The sequence below is a fragment of the Aquarana catesbeiana genome, linkage group LG01 (assembly GCF_042186555.1).
Source record: "Aquarana catesbeiana isolate 2022-GZ linkage group LG01, ASM4218655v1, whole genome shotgun sequence".
NCBI classification, from domain to species: domain Eukaryota; kingdom Metazoa; phylum Chordata; class Amphibia; order Anura; family Ranidae; genus Aquarana; species Aquarana catesbeiana.
In genome coordinates this window covers 235,778,034-235,791,471 of record NC_133324.1, presented here as the reverse complement: position 1 = coordinate 235,791,471, position 13,438 = coordinate 235,778,034, and the positions used below count along the sequence as shown (strand labels likewise).

General features: G+C 41.3%; 1 protein-coding gene across 3 annotated transcripts in view; it reads right to left on the bottom strand.

Moving 5' to 3' along the window:
• HECTD4 (HECT domain E3 ubiquitin protein ligase 4) overlaps positions 1-13,438 on the bottom strand; it is a 282,112-nt gene that overhangs the window by 199,666 nt on the left and 69,008 nt on the right. For all 3 annotated transcript variants that reach the window (XM_073625973.1, XM_073625959.1, XM_073625965.1), the window contains exons 3-4: positions 9,538-9,627; positions 3,495-3,625 (exon numbers count right to left, since the gene is read on the bottom strand). In XM_073625973.1, coding sequence (XP_073482074.1) covers positions 3,495-3,625; positions 9,538-9,627 — 221 coding nt within the window. The remainder of the gene's footprint in view (positions 1-3,494; positions 3,626-9,537; positions 9,628-13,438) is intronic.

Here is a 13,438-nt window from a genome sequence, read left to right as displayed (position 1 = left end):
CCAACGAGTTTTGTCAGAAATGACGTCATCAGGGGCAAGGAGGTGTTGTGTGGTTTTACAACCGGAGAAATTTGGTGGTGTTTGGAAATCTGCACCTATCCCTTCTTTCCCCATGATTGGAGGACTGCTATCTCCAAGTTGGTTTTCTCTAATTTTGGACTCTCGCTCTCATTTTTTCTATCGAATTTGGACTCTGATTTGATTCTATAGTGATGCACACCGATTTGTGCATTTTTGTTTAATTTACACTATATGTATTTTTCTGTAATTTTAGCACTGCACGTATCTTTAATGTACTACACAATAGCACTATATTTACATAATACATGGTAAAGGTGCTCTATAGTACAAAAGTAAAACAAGTAGGGCTGAAAACACTACTTGGGATTTCAGAGCAGCAAATGCACAGCTATTAACCAGTTTACCTCCAGAAGATTTACCACGTTCATGACCAGGTCATTTTTTTGCAATACGGCACTGCGTTACTTTAGCTGACAACTGCGCGGTCGTGCGCCGCTGTACCCAAATAAAATTTATGTCCTTTTTTTTTTCCCCACAAACACAGCCCTCTTTTGGTGGTTATTTGATCACCTCTGCGTTTTTTTTTTTTTTGTGCTATAAACAAAAAAAGATCGACAATTTTGAAAAGAAACAATTTGTAACACATCCAATAAAAAAAATGTAAAAAAAAAATTAATTTCTTAATTGATTTCAGCCAATATGTATCCTGCTACATATTTTTAACAAAAAAAATCCCAATAAGCGTATATATTGATTGTAGACGCTATAACTTTTGCGCAAATCAAACTATGGGATGTTTTTATTTTTTTACTAGTAATGGTGGCGATCAGCGACTTATAGCAGGACTACGATATTGCGGCGGACAGTCGGGACACTGACTGACACTAATACAGTGATTAGTGCTAAAAATGCACTGTCACTGTACTAATGATACTGGCTGGAGAGGGGTTAACACCAGGGGCGATCAAAGGGCAAAATTGGTCCTTAGCTGGTGTTTTACTGTAGTGTGGGAGGTGCTTTTACTAGGGGACGGTATAGACCCATGTGCCTGCTTCGCAGGAACACAGGATCCATGCTTTCCCTACTGACAGAACGACAATCTGTCTTGTTTACATATGCAGACTGCCGTTGTGCCCGTGTAATGAACAATCGGCAGGTGCCAGCGGACATAGAGTCTGCAGTATCCGGTGTGAATAATCACAGTGGGAGCGGGCTCTGCTTGGCTGCCTGCTCACCCCCAACCCGGAAGTGCTGGATCGCGTACTAGGCACGTGATCCAGCACAGTAGAGCAGCCTTACTGCTGTATATCTAAGTGAAATGGTCGGCAAGTGGTTAAACTGGCCATAGATAGAAAGAATGTCAAATGAATTTTCTTGGGAAAAGTCGAATGTCATTTAAAAGATTTCATTTGATTTTGGAACGAATGGACTTCACCAAACGTAAACCACATACACTGTTAGAAATTTGTTTCTATTCAAAAAATGCTCTTATCACTGCGGTAGAAAAGGAATGGCAATTTGACCCACTAATGATAGGATCTATAGAATCTAAGAAACTTTCTTAGAACATTCTGTTCCTAAGAATTTTTGCTGTCCACCTATGACCAACATAAGTCAATTAAATAGGAAGTTAAGAGCGCACTGGATTTCTGGCAGGTTCAAGAGGTTTTTTCAGTATTTGCAGTGTTTTTAAAAGGGATAAAATATGGTGAAATGTGCATTTTTGCAAAGAGGTAATGAATCTTTTTTTTTTTTTGAATGTAAATTGTTTGAAAACGTATTATATTCTCCAAACAATATTAGTAGGTTTCATTTATAAATACACAAACAATATTATGAATCAGTTTTTCTTTATATTGTGCAAGCGTGCACTTTAAAAAAAAGTCCCTTTAAAGCGGGATTCCGGCCAGCTAATTTAATTTTTTTTTTTTAAGTCAGCAGCTACAAACACTGTAGCTGCTGACTTTAAATAAGTAGACTTACCTGTCCTGGGTGCCCGCGATGTCAGCCGCCTGAGGCCGACCCGTCCCTCAGCTCTCGGGTCCCGGCACCACCATCCTAGGTAAGGGAAACAGGCAGTGGAGCCTTGCGGCTTCACTGCAAGTTTCCTACTGCGCACGCGCGAACGGCGCGGCGTTTTGTGAATGGGATGTGATGTGTTGTGGGACACACACAGTTCCCATAACACACCGCGCCCCATTCCCCAGAAGACAATGCGGGGAGGAGAAGACTGAAGATCACCGCGGTGTAGGAAGAGGCAGATTAGGAAGACTGCCTAGAAACAGCCATTTCACGTAAGTAAAAAAAATTTTTTTTTTTTTTTCCTCCTCCATTTTTTTTAGGTATTTTTTTGTGCCTTTTTTTTTTTTTTTCAGGGTGGACCTCCACTTTAAGAGATAACACTTTGAATAAAAAAAACACAATGAATGCTTGCATTCAACACTCAAATCTGATTAAATATTGTACAGATAGGCAACAACCCCATTCATTAATAAACTAAGCATATTAAAGCGGTATTAACCCCAAAACCAAAAATGTAATATACTGCAGCTTACCAATCATTAGATGTGGTGACTGCATTATTTTATTAATTTGTTTTTTTAGGCTTTTTTCCCTGGTGATCATTCTGTATTAGAGAGGCTCCACTTCAGATGAAGGAGCACAGGCAGCCCAGAAGACAGCAGCATTTTCAGTCTGGGGGGAGGGGGGGTGAAATGTACTAGCAGATTTAAATACACTGACAAATTTAAGCCAAACTCCAGCTTATACTTTATAATTAGTTACAGCAAACAGTTATCTTTTCCTTTTAGGATAAAGGTTTTACTTAAATAAAAGCAGATTATTGTAAGCACCCGTCAGTGTTAAATGATTCATCTCATACCTATAATCGTATACTTCTGGAAGAGAGCTCCATTTTTTGAAAAAACGTAGGCTTTATTCCCACGAGGCGGATCTGCTGCCATGGATTCCGGCCAGCTCAGCGGGAGATCTGTCCATTTTTCTCCGCTGAGCCGCCGGATGACAGGTCCCTCTCTGCTCACTGAGCGGGGAGAGGCTTGTCGAGCAGCGCTGGTTGCTATGGAGAGATTGGACGAAAACGGACAGCATGTCCGTTTTCATCAGATTTTACCCGATCCGCCAGGGACGGATGCAAACGTAGTGCCGTCTGATTTTAGCGGAACAGACCGGGTCAGATGTCAGCGGACATGTCACCGCTGACATCCGTCGCTTTGACAGTGTGGGCCTTACTGGCTAAATTACCAGGTGAAAATAAAAGAAGAAAGCCTAAAAAAAAAAAAAAAAAAAAAAAAAAAAAAAACCAACAACTAATGCAGCCATCACATCTAAGAAATGGTAAGCGGCCATGTAATAAATGTTGGCTTTTCAGTTTAATACTGCTTTAAATAAGATAAATAAACAGTGCTAAAAGCAGTGCCCTCTGGTTTCTCTCCATGGTTTCAATGATGCTTTACCTTTGTTTTCATTATTTGCACCACTGGTCCCATCAGGAGCTGGAAGCATATCCTCAAAACCCCAGGATACAATGTGCTTGCTTCCCAGTAAACAAGAGGGAGATCCTGGCCCTCCTTCCAGCAGCAGCAACCTTAAGAGGAAAGGAAACTTTCATTAACAAATGTATTCCTTAAAATAAAAAAAAGACAAGAAAAAGAAAAATACAAAGCTTAGGTATGCTGCCAAAGTATCACAATGTAAAATCTAAAGGACTAAAACAAGATGGCAAAGGGCACCTTGGCTATGAATAGGCACAGATTACTACAAGGGGAATCATTTTAGCCATCTATTTTTCATTTCTCATTGCTGGCAAATAATAGTTATAACTTGTATTGAGCCTACAGTGGTTTTATTATCAAAATGGAGGATGCAATCTTTACCAGCTGTGTTAGAGGTATTAAGCAGTTAAACGCTTTGAAAAGGCCCAGTGTTCTTTAAGAGATGGTTGGCACTGCCTGGAAGGACTAAGGAAGTTCAGACTGGCAGCTCCTTTTATGCAAGATGGAAAAGTTTTATTCATGCACAGTGATAAAGTCAACCACCCACTAGACCGTGGGGCACACCAAATACCTCCACTTCACACAATCAAAAGGTTTCTTTGTAGTGCATGTAAAGGCAAAAACTTCAATTATTTGTTTCAGATAGAATAGTTAAGGATTAGATCCTGTGTCAGGTTTTAGTGCCGTCTGTGTCCCTGCTGGCAAGATTTATCCCATTTGTCCTGGTCACCACTGTCACTGGGACAGAAAGAAAAATAGAAATCCAAGATAATACAGTTGTCAACAAAGCAAGTGGTAAGGGCAAAAGTCACACGACACATCACACACCATTCTCATCAATGGCACCCGTTCAAAGCACTGCGACTTAAAGTGTTACTAAACCCACAACAGTAAAAATCAGTCTGTATATGCAGTAAAGCATGCTTGTTATACTCACTGTGGAACCTAAAGAGTTAACGCTCCGCATTGTGTAAAAAGGCCATCTGAGTCTGAATGCACAGATCCTCCCCTTCTTCCACAGTCACCAATCTATCTCCTGATACAACAGAGCCTTGGGGCACTCTGCACATTCTCAGTTTGGTGTATATTGCTAGAGAGGTTTTCTTTTTTTCTTGGGAAAGTGCATGTGATCAGCACAGGGCCAATCAGCATTGTCAATACAGAGGGTCAGGGGTCCTGCAGCCACATAGAACAGTCAGAGGAAAATGAAAACTCCTCCTACAGGTTTTAACCAGACACCGATAGAAGTCCCAATACTGTTTTAACTGCTGATGAAAAAAGGTATTTAGCAGTTTATATTTACTAAAACTTTTGCATTTCCATATTCTGTGTACTGTGTACGACCAGATATAGGGAATGGAGGGTCCTGGGTTTAGTAACACTTTAAAGTACTACTCTGGTGAGACTTTGATCAATAGAATGTAAAGTTGAATCAAAATCGCGCCAAGAGTCACTCCAAAGTTGCTCTGGAAATTGCGTGACTTTGGAGACACGCTAAAGTTAAAGGAGCCTAAGATCCCTTTCATACTGAGGCATTTTTCAGGCGCTAAAGGGCTAAAAATAGCGCCTGTAAAGCACCTAAAAAAATGCCTCCCCTGCAGCCCCAGTGTGAAAGTCCGAGTGCTTTCACACTGGGGTGCTGTACTAGCTCGACATTAAAAAAAAGTCTTGCAAACAGCATCTATGGGGCAGTGGAGGAGCACTGTATACACTGCTTCTGCCCATTGCCCCCATTTAGGGCGCATTTAACCCTTTCCCAGCCCTTTTAGGTGATAGACCAACACAAAGTGGCACATAATTGTGAAGTGGAAGGAAAATGATAAATGGTTTTCAATTGCTTTCAGAAGTCAACTAATTAGTAAATAGAGTCCATCTATGTGTAATTTAATCTCAGTATAAATACAGCTGTTCTGTGAAGCCTTCTTTGTTCGAGAGCCGTAGTGCACAAACAGCATCATGAAGGCCAATGAACACAGACAGGTCAGGGATAAAAGTTGTGGAGAAGTTTAAAGCAGGGTTAGGTTAAAAAAAAATATCCCACGCTTTGAACATCTCACGGAGCACTGTTCAATCCATCATTCGAAAATGGAAAGAGTATGGCACAACTGCAAATCTACCAAGACATGGCCGTCCACCTAAACTGACAGGACAGGCAAGGAGAGCATTAATCAGAGAAGCAGCCAAGAGGCCCATGGTAACTCTGGAGGAGCTGCAGAGATCCACAGCTCAGGTGGGAGAATCTGTCCACAGGACAACTATTAGTAACTCACTTCACAAATCTGGCCTTTATGGAAGAGTGGAAAGAAGAAAGCCATTGTTGAAAGAAAGCCATAAGAAGTTCTGTTTTCAGTTTACGAGAAGCCAGGTGGGGGACACAGCAAACATGTGGAAGAAGGTTCTCTGGTCAGATGAGATCAAAAATCTAACTTTTTAGCCTGAAAGTAAAACGCTATGTGTGGCAGAAAAATAACACTGCACATCACCCTGAACACACCATCCACACCATGAAATATGATGGTGGCAGCATCATATTATGGGGATGCTTTTCTACAGCAGGGACAGGGAAGCTGGTCTGAGTTGATGAGAAGATGGATGGGGCCAAATTCAGGGAAATCTTAGAAGAAAACTTGTTAGAGCCTGCTAATGACTTGAGACTGGGGTGGAGGTTCACATTCCAGCAAGACAACGACTCTAAACTTACAGCCAGAGCTACAATGGAATGGTTTAGATCAAAGCATATTCATGTGTTAGAATGGCCCAGTGAAAGTGCAGACCTAAATCTAATTGAGAATCTGTGGCAAGACTTGAAAATTGCTGATCACAGACGCTCTCCATCCACTCTGACAGAGCTTGAGCTATTTTGCAAAAAAGAATGGGCAAACATTTCTCTCTCTAGATGTGAAAGAAAGTTGCGCTACTAGTGGTTATAAAGGGCAAAAAACAATAACTTAGCAGCCAGCATCAACAGTGTAGTGAACTGTATATCAAATAGAAAAAAATGTATAAAATGCAGCGCTAGTGTAAAGATCAAAATCCCCAGAGCATCCACTCTCTAGATGTGCAAAGCTGGTAGAGACATACCCAAAAAGACTTGCAGCTGTAAATGTAGCGAAAGGTGGTTCTACAAAGTATTGACTCAGGGGGATGAATACAAATGCACCCCACACTTTTCAGACATTTGTACAAAAAACTGAAAACCATTTATCATTTTCCTTCCACTTGACAATTATGTGCCACTTTGTGTTGGTCTATTACATAAAATCCCAGTAAAATATATTTACGTTTTTGGTTGTAACATGACAAAATGTGGAAAATTTCAAGGGGTATGAAAACTTTTTCAAGGCACTGCATCACTGAAAATTTTGAAGAGATCCCTGCACTCGAGTTGCTGGGTATGTGGCCCTTACAAAGGTATTCCCAGTATCCTTGAAGGGTTTATTTTTTTTTTAAGAGGAGGTGCTGGAACATGCAAAAGGGGTTAGACACAACCTAAACTCCCAAAAATGTATTTATTTATTTCAGGTACTTATATAGTGCCATCAATTTATGTAGCGCTTTTACATATACATTGTACATTCACATCAGTCCCTACCCTCAAGGAGCTTACACTCTAAGACCCCTAACTCACTTTCATACATACTAGGGACAATTTAGACAGGATCTAATTAACCTACCAGCATGTCTTTGGAGTCAAATGGACAGAAAGAGTAAGGTACTATGGCAGGGAGATCTAACGATTGTAATATCAAAGACATACAAGAAGCAAGGACTGACCGAGCCTACGAGGCTTAGTCATGACTAAAATGTCACATTTAGATGAGATGTTACGTTCATTACAATAAGGAGCTTACGGGGACCTATAGTTATATACAACATAAATGAAATGATAAAAGGTGTACTTAGGCTAACCATCAAATATTTCTCATGATCAGCACCCCTTCCCCCCATGCAGAATGAATGTTGCAGCAGATGGCTGAAGCCCAGTGGGCAGTCAGTGAAAGCCTGGGCTGCTGTCAGCCTGGCAGACACACCTCTCAATAGCAGCAAGAGAACCAGTGCTAATGTATAGAGCTTTCCATTTCAAAAAACAGGAGCAAAATACCAAGTTGCCAAGGACATTCAAGTATTTACAAGTTTACCTAAAGATAAAAATATGGGTGCTGCCACTCTTTACGTGCGTTTGTGGGTGCGGGTGTCGACATCTACATGCTTTTATCCCACTATGCTTGTGAGTACAGATTTATAAAATATATATAAGACGTGGAAGATATTGGGCCATGGTATATTGGGCCATGGTACGGGTTTTTTCTTCATTTCAGTGACACCAGCATGTTTCCCAGAGGTCAGGCTAAGGAGAACGGTATCTGAGGTATGCTCCGGTGGTGTTTCTCCTGATGTTGAATGCCCGGCAGGGCCAGATCTAGCCTGTCTGATGTGGGGGTGCAGGAAAGCATCAACAGTTTGTAGGGCAGTATCCAGAAGCCATTAGTTTGTAGCACAGTGAGTTATCAGAGCAGAGGACAGTGTGCAGCAAAATCGTGTACAGGTGGTCGTCAGTAGGACAGTGTACAGGGGGTCAACAGAGCAGAGGACAGGAGTCAGCAGGCTGGAGAAAAGGGGGTTATCAGGTCAGCAGGGCAGAAGACACTGGTCAGCAGAGAATAGTACAGAGTCACTGCTGGGAGATCAATCAGCAGATCTCCTCCCATTCCCACAGTGCACACAGCCTGGGTACTCAGAGCTCCCCCACCCCATACAGCACAAAGCTGAGATCAGATTTCCTTACAGACACAGCCTTGATCTGCACAGTGTGTAGCTGGCTATCGCATCTGCCATTATGATCAGGGAATTTCAAGGATCAGAACTGCAAAAATGCCGCCAGCTACACACTGTGCAGATCAAGGCTGTGTCTGGTAGGAAATCAGATCTCAGCTACGTGCGGTGAGGGGATCTGTTGAGTGTCCTCATTTCAGGTCTCAGCATAAATCCCACCTAAGCATAACATTTCCTTTGCAAGCCAAAATTTTCCCCCAAGAATTCAATAATTCTCCCTCCTCCCAGCCCAAATCCCCCCTCTCAGCACAAATCTTTGCCACTCAATCCGACCTCCCAGTTCAAATCCTCCCCACCCAAAAAAATCACCCCTACTAGCACACATCCTCTTTCCTCTCAAATATCCCATCCTAGCACAAATCCTCCCCGCCAAATTCCCCCTTCCAGCACAAAGCCTATCCACCTGCTAGCGTGATTTCATCTCCCCCCCAATTCCCTCCCCAAATTACCCTTCCCAGCACAAATTGTTTAATTGGGCCAAGCAGGCCCAAATGCACTATTTCGTTTACTCATTTCTGCGGCCACTGTCTACAATGTATAAACTGGTTGCAGCGTCAGGCTGGTATATGACACCACAATCTCCACTTTTGCCACTGAGAAGAAGCCTTATATTCATCAATATTTGACAAAATACAAAGCTTTCTGCGAATGGCTGAGCAGCGCTCAGACTAAATTGATTTTGTTCTGGCAGCAGATGTTAAGTCTGCATGCATTAGTAAAGGAAATAGATTTTTTGAGCCAATAAAAGTGATAGCAAAACTGGAGTTTTTAAATTGGGTTCCTACACTTAAGGACTTAACCCCAACTACTCTTAAAGGATAAGTTCAACCTTATGGATGTTGCATAACATGTTACATCCATATTCAAGGTAAAGCATCTGTCCACACCCTGACCTAATCCCCCATTGAGACAGTGGGTGGGGATCCTCTCCCCACACCTGCTGTCACAATTCAATAAAAGAACTGATTGAGATCAGCCCATCCAGTAACACTAGGGCACACTTTAACCTGAAAGTGGATTTTTGACATATGAACAGAGCCTACCAAGACAATGGGAACAACAGAAATGTAAATCAATGCAAGCAGATTTTCTTTCATCCCACAACATCCAAGCATGTATTACTTATGAAGCAGCAGTATGAATCACTCTGCAAATGAGTGGGTACACTTACCTATAGAGTACATCTGCCACAGGCAGAGATCCTAATTCTGTCTGTTTCTGCAGCAAATGTACAGTGTGAATGAAGGTTTTTAATGATCCCCTAAAATCAAACAAAACATTGGTCAGTAAAGATACGAAACAATCAAACAGGGTAAATATAAGCAAGATGGTTAGTTGTAGGTTCCTTAATCGCAACTCAAAAAGTCAAATTGGCCAGGGTGGGTACGGGGAAGACTGAACTATTTGCCCTCAAAACAATCAGCACTGCAGGAACTGCTATTCCTGGCTTGGCGAACCATTAGGCTTGCTTCATGCCCACCTATTGAAAAGAGAACGATCCATGGTAAAACTCATCATGCTGAAAAATTTTGGAGCCTAGATTGGTAACCACTGTACCAACTTGACCTACATTGCCCTGTATTAGTATATTGGTCAGGTCATCTTCACATGCCCATCAATCTTAAAGACATGCTATGACAAAACGAGAAGACTTTGAATTGTGATGGCATTTGAGTGAAAGTCAGGGCACACAGCTTAACAGACATTTGAAATACATTACCTGACAAATAATTTGTAATTCTGTACAGCCAGTCTTGTGATTATGTAGAATATTCTGTGCAGTTGTGCATGCAGTTTACCTACATAGCACATTTGTTAGCGCCACTATCTGGTGCATACACAAATCTCTAAATAGAAATGTATTCTGGGGCTGCCATAATTAATAGGAAATCTATACTGAGAGAAGTGCAGGCATCATTACAGACCTCCTAAAGATGCCTCCTACTAGATGCCTGGCAATCTCTGCATTCAACAGCTAAATCATTAAAACGAAACAAGCATGCAGCCTGTTTTGTCAGATTTCCTGATCGCCATTCTTTTTAAAAGTCAGTGATTCAAAGTTCTAAAGCTTTAGATCAGCACGACAGCCTGGCAACTAGCATTTTAAGTAGGAATGGTCTGTAGCGGCAAGCCCATATTTTGTGGTAAAGCTTCGCACTGCACAGACATTATTGCCTAGATTCATCATCTTTCTCTTCACTGCATGTGAGGTCTTGTGGGACTTCAGACATACACAGATATGTACAACCAGACTAAAGAGGGAGTGCAGATGTCACTTAACCAGCAGACCGGGACTTCAGTCTGGTATTCGTTTAGAATTAGATGCCGAGTTGAGATCAGCATTATAGAATGGAGTGGCTTGGATTTTTACGCTAGGAGAGAACAAAGCTGAAGATGCAAAAAAAATGACAATGTTAAAAGAAACTTTTCTTAAGGCAAATATGAGGACTAGCACCTTCTTCTAGAAAGAAAAAAAAAAAAAGTCAAAAAGTTACCTGCACAAAATGTACTCAAGTATTCAAGCAAGGCCAACATGACAGCCAGGCACCTAGCATTTACAGGATGAAAACTTAGCAACGGTAGCGTCAATGTTTCCTTTTAAGTACACCGGTCATGAAAAAAACATTATGTAGGCTGCCATTGCTAACCTCTAAAGCAGGGGTGTCCAACCTGCGGCCCAAGACCACTGTGAATGTGGCCCAACGCAAAACTGTAAACGTACTTAAAAATGTAGATTTTTTTTTTGTAAAAATGTGTTTATACTTAGTGAACACATGCGGCCGAAGAAAAGATGACAATGTCTCTTTACTGGACTTTATAAGTTTTATCTTCCCACTCTTCACAATCATGCCTTAATTCAGGTCATCAATTTTCAGGAGCACCTATGTTTGGGAGCAATTGTTTTCAAGGATGGGGCACAAGAAGGGCAAATTGGAACCAAAATATCTGATGAGCACCTTGAGAATTGCTACTACCACCATCGATCCAGATATTGATGTGTTCGTTTATCAAAAACAGTGTCAAATATTACACTAGTTTTATGTTGCCCTCTTTTACTTTTACAAAAAAATAAAATTGGTTTATTACTCAGGTAGGTTACATTATCTATATCAATGAACCTTAACTTGTGATCTGTCTGACTTTTTCTGCTCATCAGCTACCCTTATTGTTATTTTCTGTGCGGTCCAAGACAACTCTTCTTCCATTGTGGCCCAGAAAGGTGATGAGGTTGGACACCCCTCATCTAAACCATGATAGCTCCCTGGCTGTCATTCTGATGCCATCAACTGTTCCTGAGAGTCACTGACCTAGTACAAATACATACATATAAAAAGGTTGGCGCTATATAAATCCTCTATAATAATAATAATAATAATATTTACAACATAGTCCAGGAGTATAAGGGCGCATTAACACTGCTGCACTGCATTAATACCCATGATATAGCAATGCATGGCATATATGTTTAACACCCTTTTGTTGTGCTGCAGTGCGTTAGGCAGCCCATTTAAACAAACCAACGTGTCACAGTGGTGGGAATGGGTCAAAAATGCTACAGAATTAGCATTTTCAGGAGGTCTGCATGGGAATTTCCCATTTCTCCCATGAAAGATATACTTTTAGGCCTCATCGTCACGGGAGTTGTGGCCCGTGGAGTGTGGGGATTTGTTGACGTGGCTAGAGCCACCAGGAGGGGTGTGCAGGTACCCCCCACTACACACCTGTCAACTTAGGACCAGCGGCTGTGATCATACTGCTGCTGCGTCCCCATAGTTTACATAGGCTGCCTGCACGCAGCTACTGGTGGTTCCAGTTGCATAACGAAAAAGCTGATTTACACTGTACAGGCCACAGCGCCCATGTAAAAGAGGCCTCAAATGTATTATTAAAGATTAGAGAAAAAAGAAAAAGGATGCTATACTTTACCACCAGTATAGTTAAAGAGACCCTGCCAGGATAGGACTTTATTTAATTATGAATGAATTTAATTATGAAAGCTAAAATATTAAAGGTTTACTCCGCTATCAATTCCCAGGAGTTGTCAGTGTGAAAGGTCAGGCCGTTGGCAGAATGACTCAGACTTCAGGTGACTTCAGAACTCATTCCAGCTAAGGGCTATAAAGGCTCAGAAAATAAGTAAAGCTAAACATAGGGGAAATATTTAATAAGAAACCCCGTACAGTTATAAGAATTTAAAGCTGACTATTTCAATTTTTTTTCAACAGCGACTGTGACACTTCACCTAATAATCTCCCACAAAAACTCATCACCCTCAGAAAACAACCAAACCTTTTAAAAGTCTTAAACCTCAAATTTTAAAAATAATCAGCTTTTAGCTGTGCAGCCTACTGCAAAATACACGGCACAAAGAATGGTGTATGAGTAGAGATGAAGATGGGACATGTCAGGGTTAAACCTTGTTATCATGTTCGCTCTGTTATCATACAAGATAGATATTTGTGCTTGTCCCTTCGGAGATGTTCGCATGCTCTCGCACAGGCTCTCGAAAGCTGTGTACTAACACAATCAGGTTATCAGATGATCACTCCAAAAGCGGTGTTTTCCGTCTGATTTTCTCATTGTGTGTACTAGGCACTAGTGCGACAAAACTACTTTTCCACAGATAAAGTATGGTAAAAGTACAAGCATGGTCACCCTAGGACAGGAAGCGTGTTACACTGACCGGCAAAGGAGATTTGTGTTTTTTTTTTATTTTTGTTTTGCAATCGGGTTCTTCTCCCTTGTGGTATGGAGACCAGTGAGGGGAAGATGGCCCCCACCCAGCTCCATATCATTGCAGGGCACTTCCACTCCATATCATTGCACTTCCGCTCATAGCTCTTAAAAGGGACATTTTTTTTTTTTTTTCTCTTATTGCATTTTAGTGTAAAAATGAGATCGGAGATCTTTTTGATCCCAGATCTCATATTTAAGAGGTCATTGCATGCTTTCTTTCTACTACAAGGGATGTTTAAAAAAGGAAAAAAAACAACATTTTAAGCGTGCCCCGTCCTGCTGAGCTCGTGAGTAGCGCCCGCATATAAAAACAGTGTTCAAACTACACATGTGAG